The sequence below is a fragment of the Betta splendens genome, chromosome 2, assembly GCF_900634795.4.
Source record: "Betta splendens chromosome 2, fBetSpl5.4, whole genome shotgun sequence".
Taxonomy (NCBI): domain Eukaryota; kingdom Metazoa; phylum Chordata; class Actinopteri; order Anabantiformes; family Osphronemidae; genus Betta; species Betta splendens.
In genome coordinates, this window is record NC_040882.2 from 900,138 (window position 1) to 921,447 (window position 21,310).

Consider the following 21,310-nt stretch of genomic DNA (forward strand, 5'->3'; position numbering starts at 1 on the left):
TTGTAGCCACTCCTCCAGTTTGGGGGGTCACTGTGCTCCGATCACCACAGGCACCACTGTGGCCTTCACCTTCCAAGCCTTCTCCAGTTCTTCTCTGAGCCCTTGGTATTTCTCCGTCCGTCAAACACACACACACACACACACACACACACACACACACACACACACACACACACACACACACACACACACACACACACACACACACACACACACACACACACACGCACACACACACACATACACACAAACCATCAACACACCAACTAGCTTCTATTTATTTTAATAAATAATAAACAAGTTCCTTGACTTTGACATAAATATCAGTACATACAATTTATACATCTTTTAACAGTAGTGTTGCCTAAAAACTATGATAATGTATTAAATCTGCAACCACGTGTAAAACACAGGCAGCTTCACATGATCATACACAACTTGACATAGCCTAATTGCCTGAAGCGAAACATTATACTACATACAAATAATCTTATTCTAAGACTTTTCTTTACAATGCAATCTAAACACATATTGTACGCAAATGAAAAAGAAAAATCAGTAATCTTAGTAATTATGTGGTCTGATAGCTCAGTTGATAGAGTGTCGGCCTCGGAAGAGAAAAAGGTCTGCAGTTCGATCCCCCGCCTCGGCATCAGATGTCCTTGAGCAAGACACTTCGCACTAGCTCCCTGAGCGCCGCTCATGTGGCAGCTCACTGCTCCCCCAAGGGGGATGGGTAAAAATGCAGAGAACGAATTGTGGGACTGATAAGGAAATTTTCTATTAAGTACCACTAGTATAAAGAAACAGAGAGTGGGCACTAATTGTTTATTAAATATTGCTTATTCTTTAATGCAGCAGATGTCTCCATTGGTGGGTTTCCGATTATATACAGTAAATTTTTACGAAATGCTGCATGTGTCAAGCTATTGATTAAACTTTTTTTATTTCAGTTTGCTTGTTATATCCTTTTGCATTTGTTTTTTTACATATACAGTGCAGAGCTCTGATACAGATACAGTCTTGAGAAAGAATTTTTATGTACTTATAAATTCACCAAAATATTGGAATTATAAAACCACAACAACTTTTTCCATGTAAATCAGTGATTAAGATGTGTCTAAATCTAGTTCCTCCAACAAGTGCTGGCTTGAAGCAGACTGGTATAACACGGTTAACCAGTGTTGATTATCAAGAAGGTCACACCTTTGTTTTTTGGACTATTTAGTTTCATACCCTTTTTAAATGTACTCTGGGATAGTAGTATCTGCTGTTGTCAGATTATTTACATAAGTTAGATATAATTTATAAGTTAGTTAATGATTATTAAATACTGAATCGCAGGGAAACTGATATAAATTATATAAATGACCTTTTTGAATTGAAAAACAAATTTTCCAGACATCCCAAAATCACTGAGCTCAACGAGGCACCATATTGATATTTAGCTGAATGTACAATAGAAATTCTGTTCTACTAGGGAAATGAGCAATATAAATAAATTGGACTGTCGGTTAAGAATAGGCAGCTTCTGTACATCAACCATTCTGCGACTGCTACAGTATAAAATACACACGTTCCCGGTCTGCCAGGGAAACAGACTGACACATGGCCATCCAATAATAATCCTCTCACTCATCATCCCGTTGTTGGTCGGGTAATGTTGAAGAGTCGAGCAGACATCCTCTAAAATATCCAACTAGGGAGTGAGTCAGCTGAATCCTGCTGCGTCTTGACAGGAAGTGTCCTTCGTCTGGATAAATCTGTGCCATGGTGATACAAGTTGGGTAAATAAACACACACGCATGCACACACACACACATCTTGCCTAAACTTAGTGGCTTAGGAAATATTAAATAAAATATTTTAAAATGTTTTCAATAAACATTGGTTTGTCAAATGCTTTTAAAATAAATGTCATGATTCAATGGTCTTCAGCTCTGGGGTCACACAGACACAGTCTGACCCTGCCAACTGGCTTCATAATTATCCATCACACAAGACTGGTTTTGATATTTTTATCTTGTCAGGAAATTACAAAAGAATAATTCTTCTACATATTGAAATATTGTATCACGGTTAAAAGAAAAAATAAAGATTAAACAGACAAGCACTTTAAACACGTACTGTAACAGCTTTTCAGCTAATTCACTAATTCATTCACTTTTCAAAGGACAATGGATGTCCTGATGATGTAAAAAAACATATGTGCAGTATAGTAAGAGGATCAGTGAATTTTAATCAAAAAGCTCAGTCTTTTTTCTAATCAATCCTCATTTTTTTATGTATGAAAGTATGCTTACCTGCATAGTATAGTTGGCTCCTATCTTTATTAAGTGTTTGATAAGCTCTGCTGTGTGTTGGAAATGGACATTTGCTGCAGAACAAAAGGACATGCAAAAAAGTGTCAACAGGGTATTAGCATTACTGCTGGATAAAAGCTCCTGCTGTGATCAGAGTCAAGTTGTACATCACAGAGCCCCGCGTCTACTTTACTTGTAAAATTCTGTCTTGTTTAATGTTTTGCATTGAAAGCTGCCAAGAGAACAAAGTGTGCAAACCGTCAGCAGTGCCATGAGCTAGAAAAAGGGTTCCGCCCTGCAGACCCTTCATGCCCGGCAGAACTTTGGAGGCCTGGGAATGAAGATAAAGACAAAGCCTGTCACTCTCCAAAACTGAAATACTTTACTTAGATTTACTAATGACTTCAGGCTTAACATATGAGTTCAGTTACAGTGTGGAATAACTTCAGTTAAAGCTAAATCTACAATTTAGAGTTACACTAGGGTCAGTACAATGAAAGTTTTTGACACACCAATAAGATGAGATAATATTCAGGTGGTTAAAATAATAACCAAAAGGATTGAAAAAAAATGGATAAAAACATTTGACAGTTTGACAAAAAGACAATTCAAGATCAATTAAACATCAAAACAGTGGATCTTTTTTGTCAAAAGGCTAAAACGGGTTCATTATTTACATGAATACATGTACTGTAATATAGTATCTTGTATTTTCTCTTCTGTTCTGTATGCAAAAAAAAAAGCTGTGGGTTTGAGCTGGACTACAGAATATGCTTCTGAAATGTAATGAAGGAGTTTAAGTACAATACTGTATAGTAAAGTACAGTCTTACATACTGTTTATACCTTTCATAGATATATATGTACAGTAATATACTGTAACATAACCACCAAGTAAAGCTAGGTAAAAATATACATCCCTCACACATTTAAGTACTGTCCACTGAATGTAAATGTTACATCTGCAAAGCAAAAACTACAACACTCTATTTTTTTTTCTCTTAAAAAATTTGATGTTAGACATATCTTTACTCGGTCAAAAGGGACCCAGTCTGGACCATCTCTCCCATACAGTATATGGGAGGGCTGGGGGGTATGGAATCCAGATCAGATTAGATTTACTGCCCAGGGGAGTGTAGCTCCTTTATTACAGAATATCTCATTCAGTTTTCCCAGCTGGGATTTAGATCATTTTCTGGCCACATTTCAGCAACTGGGCATTTTCTAACCCATTTCATTTCTCTGTGTCTGTGTCTCAGTCTGATCACACAATAATCAGCAGGACATTTTCATTTATTCCGTCCTCTGTGCTACATTTCCCTTCTTTAGATGTCATTTGAAGCAGACAACGCTCCTGCTGAGAGTCACAAAAATAGCATCTTCTGGCCCAGTTACCCGCAACCCACTTAGCATGAATACACACTGTAACCTTCATTTGAAGGACAACTGTGTATTTTTTTGTACCTCCCCTATTTGCATTACTATATTTTTCATGTGTTCTTTTATTTGAGTCCTACAGTACTGTAAGTTAATGTAAGTCTGCTTATAGAAACATTGCCGGGTGTAGTCTTGACAAAGAGAGCTGTTTTTTTTGTGTTGTGAATGTGAGCAGACCTTTTTTTGTATTTTGATGTGTGTGGCCTGGTTTAGAAATATGACTGACCTCTACACTGAATAAAGGGCCCTGGGCACTAACTAATACAGTCAATCCTCCCAAACTTTGGCCATTCTGAGTTGTTTTTAGTTAGTGCCTAAATTATTCCTGCTCATATTGTGTCTGACATTAGTAGATATATATTTGCATTGTCTCTGATATATTGTTTATCATTAGTTGCTTGCGTGTAGTTTTAATTTTGTGTCTTTTGTGCTGACTACGCCGGACTCAGTGGTCACCCTGGATAGGGTTTTACTGTAAACGTGTCTGGGCAGACAGGAGCGCAAAAGGGACCGGGAAGAACAAGGGAGGTTCTGTGGTGGTGTTTGTCAACAATAGATAGAGCAACCCAGCGCATGTCGCTGTTAGAGAACAGTTCTGCACCAGAGACACACTCCTCACTGTCGGCATCAGGCCCTACTTATCGCGAGGGAGTTATTATACGTCGTTGTGCGCATACAGCTCTAAACCCCTCCCCCCACTTGGCCGCTCTGATCATAACCTGGTACATCTGCTCCAGGGTGAGAAGAGAACCAGTACAGGAGAAGTATAGACTGATGAGGCCTGTGAGAGATTCAAAGACTGTTTCCAGACCTCAGACTGGGTGAAACACTGTAGCCTTCATGGTGAGGACATCAACAGCCTGACCCACTGCATCACAGACTACATCAACTTCTGTGTGGAGAACATGGTACCCACCTGGAGGGTGAGGTGCTTCTCAAATAACAAGCCCTGTGTGACCCCTGAACTTAAAGCCCTACTAAACAGAAGAAGTGGGCTTTTATCTCAGGGGACAAAGAGGAGCAGCGGAGAGTTCAGCATGAAGTCAAGTAGAAGGTCAGGCAGGTCAAGAAGTGGTACAGGGAGAAGGTGGAGGAGAGGTTAGCGCAGAACATGTCCGACATGTGTGGAAGGGCCTAAGGACCATCTCTGGCCAGGTCCATGTAACCATCAACTGATCCTGACCCTTTGTTCTCTCCATGGACAATGAGCTGAATCTGTTCTTAACAGATTTGACTCCAGCCCCCCCCTCCACTTCACACATCTCCAGTCCAGCAGTGGCACCCACCCCCATGACTTCACACCTCTCCACACCAACCTCCTTCACAAGCAGCGCACCTCTGTCCCCCCAACGCACCTCTCCCTAACTTCAGACCAGGTGAGGAAACAACCGAGGCAGGTGTAAGACGAGGAGAGCTGCAGGTCCAGACGGCATCAGCCCCAGACTGCTCAGGGACTGTGCTGACCACCTTTGTGAGGCTGTGGAAGACCTTCTGTGGGTCCCTTATACGAGGCACGCTAAGGAACCAAACCACTGCAGACCAGTAGCCTTGACCGCCCACCTGATGAAGGCCATGGAGAGGCTCGTCCTCAGCCACCTTTGCACTGTGATGGGGCAGCAATGGACCCACTGCAGTTTGACTACAGGCCGAACACTGGGGTGGATGGCGCTGTCGTCTCTTATTAAACACACAAACAACACCAGAAAGACTAAGAAGATGGTGACTGACTTCGGGAGGAGAACAACACGTCACACACCGGTGAACATCCAGGGCTCAGACATTGAGACTGTGGACAATTTTAAGTACCTGGGTGTTCAGCTCAACCATAAACTAGACTGGACTAGCACTGATGCTCTGTACATGGGTACAAGGGCCAAAGTCCCCTCCACCTGCTGAGGAGACTGAGGTCCTCTGGAGTGTGCAGGCCTGCGTTAGGGACATTCTATGACTATGTGGTAGCCTCTGTCATCCACTAAGCAAACAGACAAGCAAAACAAACAGCACAAACAGAACAGGAAAGGACTGAAGAAGCTGGTGAGGCAGGACAGCTCTGTACTGGGATGTCCACTGGACTCTGAGGAGGAGGTGGGTGAGAGGAGGATGTTGGCCACGCTGACATCTATCATAGACAATTCTTCTCACCCACTGCCCCAGACTTTGGGAGCTCAGAGCAGCTCCTTCAGAGGCAGACTGATCCACCCACAGTGTAGAAAGCAGTGGTACCGCAGGTCCTTCATCCTTTCATCTTTCTATCTATGTACCTATGTATCTATCTAAGACTTTGTTTTATTTTCACCTTTGGAATATTTGTTGAAGGAATGCTGTGATGCAATAAATAATTAATAGAAGAATAATTACTTGCTTCTGTTAATGTAGTACCTTAAATGCATTTCCTCTTTTAAGTGACCTTTCACTTGAAAGTCATTTGTTTATATTAATGTACACTGTAGGTTGCTTAAGAAGATAAAATGCTTACATAAGAAACAAAATTTTAGCAACAGGTAAAAAATTGTTCAAAGCAGCTCACTTGGTATATGTTGTCATCAGTCGAAGGCGAGCCAAAGTACCTTTCTGAAAACGCAGAGGCTGGACAAGAGGAAGAACGGAAAACAGAGGTTATGTCTGTGAATTATGCAAAAAGCTTGGGGATAAAAAGAAAATTAAGGTATGCTGGATGTTTTTTCCCCCTCATGCATTCAACACAAATGCTGATTTTGGCAGCTTTCCCACCACAACATCTCCAGCATGAAGAAATTTATGGGCAACTCTGTGCTTTAACACTTTACTGTAGTTTGCTTTGGTCTAAATAAGAGTTGATGAGTTTGTAAACTTGGGGCAATTTCTCCTTGGTTCAGTTTTGTATCACACATAGAAAAATCCAAGCGAACCTCTGGGCGATCTCTGAAGACCAAACTCCATCTACCACTGACACACACACTCCTGTCTGTCTGTCTCTCATTCATCTGTCTCCAAAGTTAACATTGTTGCTCTTATAACTACACGACAACGCTCTCTTCTTGCCTATTGGTCAGAGGTGTGTGCTACGGGAACAAAACAGTAAATATAGGAAGAAGGTCCTGTGCTGTGGACTATGGCACAAGAGAGACAGTTTTATGATGGAGGTCAATCTAGACGAGTCGGTCCTCGACCTGCTGGTTTATCTTTAAAAACAACTGATGCACTGGAGGCGCATATCAAGGTAATATAGGGGGGTGCGCGCAATGATTTTATTGAACTTTTTTTTTTCTTTTTATTGACACTTAACTCATATGGTAGGCGGCCTTTGGTCCTGATTTGGTTTAGGTTTTCAGCAGGAGGACCGCACCAGAGTTCGCTCGATGATGCGGATCAAGAACACCGCATTTCAGAAATGAGAAAACTTTACGTCCAAAAATCCCATACACCTGAATTTCCAAAAGCGAAACCAAAGTATAATTAAAGTAACGTTATGCAGAGAATACATATGCAGGATAAGGATGTAGTGAATAAGGAAACGAAAGAAGCCAGCGGAGCAGCAGAAGTAATGTTCATTTCCACATCCCAGTAGTGTGTGTTAGGAGGTTGAGGATGATATTAATTTGACTTTTCACTTACCATACATGGTCCAGTCGATTATGGGAGCCTGAGCTGCAGCACATCTGATCAGCCTCTCTGTCGACTTCAGTATTGTCAGTGTAATGAACCCACCATAGTTCTGAAAGAAACATTAAGTGTAAACTGTTTTCAAGTTAAAAATAAAAGTATGTATGCTTCTTGTTGAGCATTTCATCCAGGCGTGATGCCTGTCTGGATATTTTTATTTTTATTTTATTTTTAACTTAAAAACAGATGTAATTGGAAAATTATGATGGTGGTTACGGTGGCAACGACATCAGAGAAGCAAGTACTTCTAAGTAATTCTTTGTGTAGAACTGTTTGAGAATTCTGCCACCAGAGCATAAGGCCATGGCTCTGGTGGACTAAATACATGACTACCCTTAGACAGATGCAAGTTTGAGCTGAGACAGTGGATAAGTTACAAGCCTATTGTTATCTCTCACTTTCCACCTGAGTTCAAATGGTAGAGCAGATGCTTCTAAACCAAGTTCTTGAGCTTTGGTGGTATTGCCTCTCGGATATATATTTCTCAGCTCGGCCACTAATTACTTAAACATTGTGATTGCATGCTGTCAGACAAACCTTTCCAAAGACTCCTACACGTGCACGATCAATAAACGGCAGCTTTGTGAGGTATCTGAAACACACACACACACAGAGCTGTGTCAAATCATAGAGAAGGCTTCAGGTCACAGTTTGAGGTTAACGCTGAAGACTTATTGATAATACCTTTTCACGTGCCTTCTAAAGTAACAGTAGTCAGAGTGAACTGCTGACAATATTAGTGATGCTGACTAGACAAATTCACTCACAAAGCTTAAAATGACCCAACACTGGACTAAAGTCTGCAAAAATGTGGCACAGTACATACTCCAGAGCTGCAATCTGATCCTCTGCATCCACTGTGCCGAGCCTCTGATGGATTTGCTGTAAAACCCTGTGAAGTGACGGACAGCGGGAGGTGAGCTGGACTTGACAAATGTGTCCCATTTGAAAACAGATACTTAAACAGATGAATACAGCTGATACAAAACTTGAAATTGACATGAACATAAAGTACAGTTATGAGATCCTTGTAAGAGATCCACTCGCAACCCATAAAAATATGTACATACTGTACACCTTGTGTTACATTCTTAAAGCATCTCACAGGTCACAATTTGAATAATATTTTATACTTTTATAAAATATTATTCAAACTAAACTAAACTAAATCATTTTGGTAAGCAAACTTCACCTGATTGTTGGATTTTATTGTAGAGAATGAATAAATTCAAATACAAAAAACCCCAAAAAACATCAAAAACACTAGTAATTTATGAATATTATTGTAACTGCTGCAGTGATTATCCTGTAAGAGCCAAGAAAGTAAGCACTAAACATGTTGTGTTGTGAGTGTAAGCTGATGACCATCTACAGGTCCTTCTGATGCTGTGGGAGGAGAATATGTGGCACAGTACCTCTGCCCTCTGAATCCAGACCCTCTCCCGTCAAGTCGTGCCACAATGATTTGCTCCGATCCAACTAGTACCCAGTCCCAGTCCAACCTAAACTCTTCCGTCACCTCCTGATCACCTGGAGAACTGCCACTGTCAGGACACGACACACACAAACACAGTCCTGTTACAGTATACATTATTGCTATTTACATCGCTTCCAATGAACTGAATTCACTGCATATTTATACTTCCTTCCCACATTTTTTACATTTGCTTCTATCCTACCCGGTTGTGCATGATATCTCACACTTATCTATGGTTGTTTGTGGCAGCTCGTAGCAATTAAAGATACAGATACACACAAGTTTATGTTTTGGTCACAAACATTATCTTTATAGTTTGGTTAAAAAATGCATTTTTTTTTACAAGCTCACATCATGTGTTCGAGGCTGTCTACAAATAGGTACAGGCCTGGAGTCAGAGAGGTAAAGGAATTTGATTTTAGGCATGTGTACTGTATATTCATGCATTTTGTTTATCCTGTAAACCCCCCCTAATTAGCCACACGCACATCCAAATCTTTTCAAAATAAAAACACCAATATAATTTATTAGCTTTAATTGCAATACTTCAGGTTTTGGCTGAATATTTAATGATATAACTTTACAATTGATCAATTAACTACAACTACTACCTCCCAATCCTGTCAGAATTAGTGATTTTTGTGATTGTCAATGATGTCCCAACCCATACTAAAACTATAAAAAGCAGTACCAAAAATGTAAATGAAAAAAATTTAATCTAATCAACGTGAGACAGGCTTACATAATAAGGAGAAGGCCATAGAGGTAGGACTCAGAGAAGTCTGGAGGATAGATAAGCTTCAGAGGCAGCTCTGTTAGGGAATAGAAAAACGTTAGCGAAGGGAAAGGAGAAGGGTGAATAAAGACAATCAGCCAAGCAGAGGAAAAAAGGCAGATTAAAAAAAACAGAAAGACAGACACACTCAAACACACACAAAGACAGGAAATCCTTCTGAGAAGATCACAGAGCAATATAGCTGTTAAGTGCAAATAATAATACCAAAATTGTCATTAGCGATCATCCGGATATCAGTCTGAATCATCCTTTTAGTCTCCAGTGCAGAGCGTAGAGGGAGGTTGTTCTCCAAAACAAAATATGCTGTAAAAAAGATATGATGCTTAGAAGAAAGCAATAGATTCGAGACATAAACATAACCAAAATGTACACAAATGGAGCAGCTTGCTCAATGACGTATGATTTCAGCACATTCTCAATAAACCCTTTGCATGAAGCATATTCCCTCACTCTAACATACTTAAAGGTCCCTGATCATACAGCTTTGCACTCTAAAGAATATTGGACTTAAATGTCCTGAATAAGGTGTCTGAGTTTTCATTCCATAGAACCATGTAGATTGTCCACACAGCCACTGTCAATGTGTGGTTTTCAGTCACTCTCCGTGAACAAGCTGTTTTTAGGGGCGTGTTGCAAGCGGAGCTGCTCGTCACACCTCACACCTCTTTTTTTTTTTGACCTATCACGGGATTAGGATACGATAGGTGGAGATAGTGCAACATTAAGCATGTAAGCCACCGTAATTCTCCACAGAAGAAGATGACAACACAACAAACCTCAATAGAGCAATAATAGCCTCAGTTCTTTCGGTAGTGGAGTCCAGACACACAGACACATTTGTTTGATCCAGAACCTGATCCTGTAGTATGTATGTATGTGTGTGTGTGTGTGTGTGTGTGTGTGTGTGTGTGTGTGTGTGTGTGTGTGTGTGTGCAGTGACCCCCAAACTAACTGGAGGAGTGGCTACAACAGATCCCTGGAAAAACATCCGACATCTCAGTCCAGAAGTGCAGTCCTAGGAACAGCAAGGATACTGCGCAGTATAAAATCCAGCACCCTGAGACTGTACGCTAGCCGCAAGGAAGGAGGCCGAGGACTAGTAAGCGTGAGAGCCACTATCTGGGATGAAACATCCAAGATCCATAAGTACATCAAGGATAAGGCCCCGACAGATGACGTGCTGAGTGAATGTCTCAGGCAGTGCAGAACAGAGGATGAGATGCTGGAAGAGGGAAAATCATGGGAGGACAAGCCCTTACACGGGATGTACCACCGGAACATAACTGAAGTGGCTGATCTCAACAAATCCTACCAATGGCTTGAAAGGGCCGGGCTGAAGGACAGCACAGAGGCACTCATCCTGGCTGCACAGGAGCAGGCCCTGAGCACCAGAGCCATAGAGGCCCAGATCTACCACACCAGACAAGACCCAAGGTGTAGACTGTGCAAAGAGGCCCCATAGACGGTCCAGCACATAACTGCAGGGTGTAAGATGCTGGCAGGCAAAGCATACATGGAACGCCATAACCAAGTGGCTGGCATAGTATACAGGAACATCTGCGCGGAGTATGGACTGGAAACCCCAAGGTCAAAGTGGGAAACACCTCCCAAGGTGGTAGAGAATGAGCGAGCCAAGATCCTGTGGGACTTCCAGATACAGACAGACAGAATGGTAATGGCGAACCAACCAGACATTGTGGTGGTGGACAAAGAGCAGAGGAAAGCCGTAGTGGTGGATGTGGCAATACCAAGCGATGGCAACATCAGGAAAAAGGAACATGAGAAACTAGAGAAATACCAAGGGCTCAGAGAAGAACTGGAGAAGGCTTGGAAGGTGAAGGCCACAGTGGTGCCTGTGGTGATCGGAGCACTGGGGGCTGTGACCCCCAAACTGGAGGAGTGGCTACAACAGATCCCTGGAAAAACATCCGAAATCTCAGTCCAGAAAAGTGCAGTCCTAGGAACAGCAAGGATACTGCGCAGAACCCTCAAGCTTCCTGGCCTCTGGTAGAGGACCCGAGCTTGGAAAGTGGATGAGACCACCCGCGGAGGGTGAGAATAGAGTGTTGTGTGTGTTATATATATACACCTTACTTCCTGATTGGTATGACACAGTTATAAATGTGTCATTACACACTTGTTATTAAACCGTTATGAATGCGTCACTGCATATGAGTAATGATATTTGGAAATCTGTTTTTGCTTCCTTTACAGTACTGTACATTTTTGCATCTCATTTCACACTTGAAACAGTTATACGGTAAATGGATGATATGCGAAAATCTCAAAATGAGGGCAAACAGCTTTAGAAGTTACAGTAAATATTTAATCAGAAACTTTATTTAGTTTAAAGTTCTTGAACTTTCTGCTTTTTATAGCCAGCCTTGTCTGCACAGAAACAGCTTTTTGAGGGGAGAAGTGAGTAAGAGGACTATTTAATATGTGCAATAAATGCACATATTAGAAAGATGAAAAAACATCCTGAAATGTACAAATTATCACGGCATCCTGGTGCAGCGTCAAACTAAAGACGTACTTCAAAAGACACCTAATTGCTGCTAATTTTCTTTTTCATTTCAAAAGGAAGGGTTCATATCAACACAAAATGGCTTCATGTGAAAAATTTAACAAGGAATACTCACAGTACACGTCGTCGAAGCTTAATAGTAAAACAGCTGGAACCCCTGGACCTGCAATGGAAGATACTCATTCTAATTATGAACTGTGTTCACACATTATGCAAAAGACTTTACATTACATTCTACGTAGATACAGGTTCTCTAAGTTACTGCATATGGAAGTCACACAAATTCAGTAAATGTGTTTGTAAGATTGCAGTATGTATGAATTTTTAAACTAACTGGCTATGCAAATGTACTCTAAAAAGGAAGTTAAAAAAAATAAAACTTTACATTTTCTCTTGTGAGTGAAGGTTATGAAATAGCAGAATTTGCTGCTCATGGTAAAATCAACCTTAAGTTAAAAATTGTAGATTCTGAATTTTAGATTCTGAAGAAACATATGAGCCACTTTCATCAATCCCCTTATTTTATATCAAAGCATTAAGTAATAACAATAAGAAACCTATTTGTTGACCTTTGCAGTGGAGGATGGCATACTGTGCATCAGGGCTGATGTCTGCACTGAAAAACGTGCAGTCCTCCTTCAGTCCACAGGTGAGACATCGCCGTGGAAACATATCAAGGGTTGCCACACTGTCAGAGGTAAAACAGTAAATTTTAACACTAAACTTTAATACAGAATAATGGTGATCAAGGACCAACCTGTGTTAATTTCCTGTGCATTTCACCTGTATAAGTGTCTCTCTTGTGCTGATTCCTCTGTGCTCAGGAAATATCTGCGGAGGAAAACAGAGCAGAAGTACTGTAGACCAAGGTCATGGATCCATTAAACATGAACCTTTACTAAACTGGGTCATTATTCTGTTTGCAGTAGGTACATTATACAGTATGTGTAGTCAAACTAACATGATTTGGTCTTTTTCGTCATAGGCCAGGATTTGTGTGACCTCCCACTCTCCTGATGTTAAGTGACGAACCTCGTCCTGGTCACGTCGTAACTAAGTAAAGCAGTTTGAAAAATTCATAACAAAAGAGAAGTTTAAGATCTTTCAATAGGCATTTCTGACAGGTTGGGTGATTGAGACTGAAGGAGGAGATAGCAAAGTGAAAAGGAGTCACCTTCGTGAACATGGTAATATGCTGGAAGTCTCCCTGACCTCTTTGTTTCACGGGTGTAGTGAGGAAAAACCTGCTCCTGTCTTTGGAGAACAGCGGCTCCTGCGTCTGAGGTAAGGTACACTTATTTCAGAGGTGACATATAGTACTTTAGCCATGAATGAATAATGGGATGTGCACTGCTTCAAGGACAACACAGCAAACGTACTGTATAGAAGCAATAGCAAGGGCACTGCCCTGTACAGTCTATATCATAAATATGCAAGGACAGTTTGTAAACAGAGGTTGGTGTCAGGTTTACCTGTCTGGAGAGCCACGTGGCCGATGTCTCTTCATGTCTCTGTCTCATTAAAAAAATTACAAATAGTATATCAGGCATGCTATCAATACAGTAGCAGCACAGATTTCAAAATATTGTTAACCGTGTAGCTACAATAGCAACGTAGCCACACCACAGCCCAGTATTAAGTGTTTCTTCAACTGCAAGTGTACCCACTGAATATATTCAATGCAATATTACTGCATGTGTAGTACTTGAAGCTAATTTAAATACTGTACTGAAAAAGAAAATACTGTACTGATGAGTATTCAAGGACTGTATCACCATAGACTGGCTCTCTCTCAGGCTTTCTCTCCCTATACAAAAACAGCTGCACATCTGGACACCAGTCTGTCAAACTCACGAAGTTTGCTGACGACACCACCCTCATCGGCCTCATCTCTGACGGAGATGAGTCAGCCTAGAGGAGTGAGATAGCCAGTCTGGTGTCATGGTGCAGCGCTAACAACCTAGAGCTAAATGCTCTGAAGACAATGGAGATGAGAGTGGACCTTAGGAAGGACCCAGCCCCCCTCACCCCTGTCATTCTCTGCGACACCCCTGTGACCTTTGTGGAGTCCTTCCGCCTTCTGGGCACCATCATCAGCCAGGACCTCAAGTGGGAGCAGAACATCAGCTCCATCACTAAGAAGGCTCAGCAGAGGATGTACCTTCTGAGGCAGCTGAAGAAGTTTCACCTCCCTGTAAAGATGTTGGTGAACTTCTACACTGTCATCATTGAATCCATCCTCACGTCCTCCATCACAGTCTGGTTTGCTGCGGCCACGGCCAAAGACAAGGCCAAGCTGCAGCGTGTCATCCACTCAGCAGAGAAGGTGATTGGCTGCCATCTCCCGTCTCTCCTGGAGAGGAGCTGCGGGTCCTGGAGAGCTGCACATCTCCAGTTGACCCCTCCAACCAAAGAACCATCGCTGCCACTTACAGGTCCCACCATCCCAGACCACTTGCGCATTCACTTCACTTCACTCTATAGAGTCTGTTTATAACTTCATTTTAATTTATCCTTAATTGCACTATTCAAGTTATGTCATGTGGTGTGTTGTTATTTTTTTATGCTGAGATGCACCACCTGCCAACACCAAGTCAAAGTCCTCGTTCTGTAAAGTGCCCCCTGTAGGTCCCCTGGGTCTACAGTTAAAGGAACATCAGCCTATTGATGGTACATACTGCTGGGAGTTAATTCAGAAACTCCTGGTCTAAATGTTAGAGATTGAGATCTACACAGACTCTTTGATACGGATACTTTGAAAAGCATTGTCACTCAGTATGTAGCAAGGAATCCAGAAATACAATCTGAACTACAGAGGAATTCAAACAAAACACTTGCACAGATGGCGTGTCCCTACTAAAGACTGACCTCTACATCATAGTGATAGTTTAAATTTACTTCTGCCACAAGACCTCTTTAAAATCAGAGACGCTCACCTGTAGACACACTCCTATGGTGGAGTCACACACAGTGAGCAGTGAAGCATTCTGGGGCCTGTTTAGCCACCGCACTGCAAGATGAGTATTACTGATCCACTTCACCATGGTGACATAGAAATTCCTGTAAACAAGAGGCACAGAGTAGAACATTGATAACAATACTGAAATAACACTCAGTATTGAGTATATTCATTGCACTGTACACTATTAGTTGGAGCTGCTACTGTAACTACTTGTGCACTTTATGTAGGTTTTTCTGTTTAGTGTTTATTTGAATTTTTAAGTTTAGTGCACAGGGGGTGGTGGGGGGGGGGGGGTTGCGGGGCTCAAGCCACTGCCCGTTAGCCCTCACAGCTCTGTCAGTCACTCCATGTACTCTGCTCTGGTATTTCCCACTCACTCACAAACACAAGCAATCAGTCAGAAAGTCGCTTGCTTCGGTTTCCACTGGAGCTTTTTTGTTTTGTAACAGAAGTAACATATTATTAGAGTCTTCAAAAGTTCCCTTGTCTACTTAAAGTGTTTTTGCATGTGTGTGCTTTCAAGTAAAAACAATAAAAATAAAATTGCACGTAATTGCCTTTACTTAATATGAGGCAGAGGGCGAGTCATGGAGTGAGGGATCAGCCAGAGCAGGCAGTTACAGGTAGCATAATTATTTGACCAAAGTCCAAGTGTGACTGGATGTATTTGAATAAATATATATATTTAATACAATATTATATAATATACTATTTTCAAAGTTTCTTATAGGTCCTGGTAGCTCAATAGGTAGAGTGTTAAACTTCCGAGCAGCTGGTCAATCCCCCACCTTCGCATGTAAATATAATGAATAATGTTTTCATAATTATTACAGAAAAGTGCTTTGTCTATTTGGATATTGCGTAACTGCCCTTTTTTGTTTTGGGCCACTGCCCTTTTACATGTCTGTGCACGGCCCTGGGCTGCACTTACATGTATGTGTGTGTTTGTTACCGGAGTTTGAGCTGATCTGGAGGCTGCAGCTCCTGAGTGTGCGTTGCTCCATACAGGGTGACCACAAACAACTTGACGGTGGGATTTTTCTGACCTGCCTGAAGGAGATAAATCCCACAAAAAAGCCACAGGTGAAGAAATCTTAGTCCATCAAAAAACCTGATAATTCACCCATCATCATGCTGTGTAAGTGTAGTCAACTTTTTATTGCATGTTAACTGAAATGACCTAGTTATGTGCTAAATAGTGTCTCTATCGAGTTTTGCAGGTTCCCTGAATTGACTACTCCCTGAACACTTGGCTGATTGGTGTCATCTGAAGGCCAGTGTTTAAAAGCCCTGCTAACCTCTTCAATCTCTCTCTCTCTCTCCAGGTTGTAAAAAAACCTTTTTTTTTTTAAATTGAATTTAACAACAACCATTCACATTTCAAAAGCTAAACCGTCAAAACACCTCTTGATTAAGCTGACAATATTTTCTTCAGCTATGCGGTGCAGCATTGGCTTCAGAGGCTTAGTGAGTAACTGGACAGAAGAGTGAAGTAAAAGAGTAGACTAATTTAAACAGACCTACCGTGGGGTATGGGTACTGTATCCCTCGGGGGTAGGTGCTGCCTGTGAACTGAGGCAGACCCATGTTTGGCACCAGGGTATCGTTGACAGTAAGGTAAGCCAGCCTTTCTCCATCAGGTGACCACCAGTGAGCCAAGTGGGACAGCAGAATCTCCTCTGAAATTATTATATTTTGTGATTTAAATACATAAACTATATAAAATTACTTTAAAATTTTAATTTTAATTATTTTCATTAATATTATTACATCTGCCTATAAATCCAAAAAGTTTTATTTCAAAATGTAATTTTTCCAAAGTCGTTTTTTATTCAATAATGTCCTTTTCCCCAGTGCCGTATTTATTCATGAAGCCACTTTACAGCAGAATGAGTTTGTCTGTCAATCAGTGCTGGTGGGTGGAACCTGCACGCCCATTGGCCGATCTTTTCACATCGATTCATTTTCCTAGACACCTGTGAGGGGTTGTGTCGAAAACTGTCTTCCCTCCTGCAATCATACCATCCACAAACTACGCATTATCTGTAACGATATTCACGGCCAGTGTTTTGTTTCAGTTGTCAGAGCTACAACTACATTTCAAGCTGTATACTACCATCTAGTAGGTAGCAGAGATTATTGCGCCACCAGACTTAAATCGATACCTAAAGTGCTGTTGCTTATGTCTGAGTTAAGGAGTAGCTAATCGCATGACTGCCTCCACCCTATTGACTTTATTGACAGGCGAAGTCATTCTGCTGAAAAGTAGCATTATTAAATAAAAACGGCACTGGGAAAAAGGGCATTATGCAACAAAAAAAAACTTTGAAAAAACTACATTCTGAAAAAACTTCTGGATTTAAATAAAAAGGCAGATATAATAATTGTTATTATTATGAAAATAATCATTATGAAATAAAATTTCATAATGATTATTTTCATAATAATTACCAGCACCAGCACTAACAGAACCTCTGTCTTTCCCTTTACTTTAAAAAATTAATATATTTCCTTACACAGCTTGGAAAGTCAGGTGATATTGTCTCTGGCAAAATGGTAATGAGATACCAATGCTCCCGGGACAAAAAGCATTCAAGCCATGTGTGTTACCACTACACTATCCAGGACTTAAACAGCAGATACCCCACATGAGCCTATGTAAGACTAGCAAGTACAGCATTTGAGTTCTAGCCGATCACCACCTACAGGTCGAAAAGACATAACACACACTCTTAAGCATTGAAACTGAGCTGATAACGCGGGACAAATGAAAACAAATCACAGTAGAGACACTTAATTGCTACAACTGTATTTCCTTACGCAGTGAAACATATTTTCAGTACTTTTTCTCGGCTTAACCACCTAACTTCAGAGACAACGTGTCTACATGTTTCAAAGCGCATTCTGGGAATTGTAGTTATGTCGTATTACACTCCATTGAAGTCCACAGCAGCAGTCGTTAATGTTAGTGATACATTAAATAAATAATACTGGCTGTTAAATGCAGGCATGCAGGGACTAGGCCTCGCTCACTACGAGCGGGAGGAAAGCTGCTATAGGCCCACAAATAAGACTGGAGGGAGAACCCACTTGCTGCCTGTTTTCTGAGTCTGGATCGGTGCTCATACTCCTTTTCAGCCCCAAGGCTGTTTTCTGAAGGTTTTCTGAAAAATGGCATAGCTACATTCAAATGAATTTATCTCTGCAGCCATGTCTATTTGATTGCAAATAGTGTCATAATGTAGGGGACACTTGAGAGATGTGGTATGAGGTGTAAAATTAGTGTTACTGTTACTGATGTGATGTTTCAGTTCTGTCGGAAGAGAAATGCACTTTTAGGATGAATATCTCTAAAATAGAGGCCTCAGTAACTTCTAACCCCCATGAAATCATAGCACAATCGGTGAACATCAACTCACCAAGGAGTTGGTTTTGATGTAGAGAAGCAGGACCAATATACCAATTTTAATGCAGTCAGATGAGCTTAGGAGTTTCTTAGTGTGGATATTCTATATGTTTTTTCCACTACTATCCACCTAAAACAGCAATAAAAGTGATGAATATATCCAAATACCAGTTACCTATACCAATTTTAAACATATATGAAAGTTGTTTCCACCTTGTCTAAATCTGTTGCTGTACAGACCACTAGGGGGGGCAGGTGTCTCTGCAGACATATCTCCGCCTAGCAACAACTGACTGTCGCCAGTGAGGTGTATTCTTACTTGTTATAAGCTATGGAATTGGCCTTGTAGCAATCCACGTCTGGACTGCGGTAACCTGACCTACATGTGAACTTAACTCCCTCCTTTGAAGAGCCTCTACGTCCCTTTCAGTTCCCAGAGATAAGGGACCCGGAATCTTTCTCCACAACAGAAAACTGGCTTCTATCACCACAGACACCAATTGACGCCAACATCTCAAATGTCCATATCAAAGAACCATGAGTCCACTTTGTTGATCTACCTGTAAATCTCTCAGGATTCCACCTCTGCTTATCATGCCAAAAGGACAGGCTGTCACATTTATCACCAAGAAGCTGTCTCTCCCAGAACTGGGACCACCAGCCATAAAATGTAGAATGTGCTCATCAAGACAATGAGAGACTACATTTTGACACAAGTTCTGGTTCAGATGCACCAGAGCCTTCAACTTTCATGAAACAGATGTCATTGTATTCTGTGGACAAAATGTTTTCATTTGATATTAGATTGGTTTCTGTGTGATGTTTAATGCCTGATCTACAGATTTGCCAGGAAATTCCTAAAGTTACAAAGGGACTTCAACTTATCACCATGCTTTCCTTTGTGTGTAGGCACAAAGTTGAGAGACTCACCTTCTTTACTTCTTTTAATCTGTGCAACATACACATAGACTATTTCCACCAGCTACAATTCGGTATCCTCTTTATTGTATTACATTTTTAAGTGTTACAATTGTTTAATTAGTAATGTCCAGATTAGGTGATTTATAATTTGATTTTGCTCACATTTATTATTAGTGTATGTTTTAGTGTTTACTGGGTGTTGCATAAGACAAGACCAGTCATCATGAAAAACATTTAATTTGTTACAGCGTTGTAAGGGACCACGTATAAGACCTTAATATTCTATGCATTTATTTTGCTGTTTAACCATTCTGACTTCGCTGCTTATTTGAGTGTCAAAGTGATCGTTACATGTGTATTGTGTTATGGTGTGATGGAACTTTGAGCTTGATGAAAAGAGGAAAGCTTAGTTATCCCAGATTTAGGAGCAATCGAAATCCAATAGTTTGATTTCTGATCTGAAGAGGTGGAACTCTTCACCACTGGTTGAACTAAATTCTCTGCCCTGCAGTGACCACGGCCCCAGGGGTATTTAAACCAGTGACACCCAAGGCGAATCGGATTTCCCTCTATCTTCAAACTTCTTTCACCTTTTCTTTTTGCATCGCATTACTTTTCTTTAATTTTCCTTTGTTCTTAAATTTTGTAAACCCAAGTTAAACTTAGAAACACGAACGAACAACGATTTTTATTACGTTAGAAAGTCATCAAGAAACTCCACGAAACTGAAACTATCACAACCAGTCCTTAATTGACTCGCTATTTTTGATCGAACTAGTTAAATTCGATTCCAGCCCGTTTCCTTTTTGGGCTAGTTTAAGTAGCACTGACGCTTTGAAACACCTTGGAAAGTCCAGCCTGACTGTTACTTTGCTGAACCCGAGCCGTCATCATCACCGCGGGCGACGATTCCTGTCCCAGAGGCCGTGGCACCTGGACCAGAGAGAGCACGCCTGCTCAACCAACCGGTAACGGGAGACGCTGCACAGCGGCTACAGCTCCAAACTAAGAGAAGAATTCTGGGAATTCTGGTGTTTCCCAAGGCGCTAACATTGAACATTCCAAATTCATTAGTTATCCATAGATTTGAATTAGTTAGAGACAAATACTCTTTTCGCTTGATCAAAACCATCACACACTCAGGTCTTGACCATTCTTTAGGTTTCACTCATTGATTCATTCACTGTTCATCATCTCATTCTGATTGTTCTCTCATTTTCTGTTTTGTTTATTTGAGTATTTCCATATTATGTTATTCATATATCCAGTAGTGTTAGATTAATAAAACGTTAAAAGGAATCTGGTTTTGTGTGCATTGTTCTTCATATTTAAGCAGAGGTCAATGAACCGCGACAAGAATTCACGGCATAAGACACTGATTTGGTTTTATCACAAGAAAGTTGTTATTGTTGTTCATAACTGATAACTCATTGAATTTACATCTGGCGTTAGCTTGATTGATACAAGCGTGGTTTCAGCTTTAAAACAAACCTGGTGCCCCAACTTTGAGGTATATTAATGTTTCTGCATTAATATCAAACTCTTAATAATTTGAATCCGCTACAGCCTAAAAACACCAACACAGGATTGACAGGACTGGTAGCCAGTAAGAATGGCTGATTACGTTTTCTGGCCCTGGTGCAATAAAAAATGCTGTCAATTGGCGCCCCTATAAATCACTTCAGACAAGCTCTGTGGGAGGGCTAGAGAGTAACAGAGTGGGTAACCGAGGAGGTAGAAAACAGAGAAGAGAGAGAATAGGATCGGTTCACTAGTAATATGGACTTTGTGTGATGATATTTGAATGTGTACATTGTTTTTTTTAGCGATTAGCTTAGCG

The 21,310-nt window shown here is 40.9% G+C and overlaps 1 protein-coding gene across 5 annotated transcripts in view; it reads right to left on the reverse strand.

Moving 5' to 3' along the window:
• Positions 1-267: 267 nt before the first annotated feature.
• Positions 268-21,310, reverse strand: part of LOC114845068 (inactive dipeptidyl peptidase 10-like) — a 64,408-nt gene continuing 43,365 nt past the window's right edge. For all 5 annotated transcript variants that reach the window (XM_029132881.2, XM_029132874.3, XM_029132865.3 and 2 more), the window contains 19 exons: positions 16,668-16,822; positions 16,096-16,193; positions 15,118-15,241; positions 13,654-13,692; positions 13,356-13,460; positions 13,143-13,234; positions 12,965-13,012; positions 12,751-12,869; positions 12,297-12,344; positions 9,859-9,957; positions 9,601-9,670; positions 8,797-8,925; positions 8,208-8,273; positions 7,919-7,973; positions 7,334-7,433; positions 6,267-6,325; positions 2,562-2,634; positions 2,304-2,377; positions 268-1,763 (listed from right to left, as the gene is read on the reverse strand). In XM_029132881.2, the coding sequence (XP_028988714.1) occupies positions 1,632-1,763; positions 2,304-2,377; positions 2,562-2,634; positions 6,267-6,325; positions 7,334-7,433; positions 7,919-7,973; positions 8,208-8,273; positions 8,797-8,925; positions 9,601-9,670; positions 9,859-9,957; positions 12,297-12,344; positions 12,751-12,869; positions 12,965-13,012; positions 13,143-13,234; positions 13,356-13,460; positions 13,654-13,692; positions 15,118-15,241; positions 16,096-16,193; positions 16,668-16,822 (1,685 nt within the window). In that variant the 3' untranslated portion in view covers positions 268-1,631. The remainder of the gene's footprint in view (positions 1,764-2,303; positions 2,378-2,561; positions 2,635-6,266; positions 6,326-7,333; positions 7,434-7,918; positions 7,974-8,207; positions 8,274-8,796; positions 8,926-9,600; positions 9,671-9,858; positions 9,958-12,296; positions 12,345-12,750; positions 12,870-12,964; positions 13,013-13,142; positions 13,235-13,355; positions 13,461-13,653; positions 13,693-15,117; positions 15,242-16,095; positions 16,194-16,667; positions 16,823-21,310) is intronic.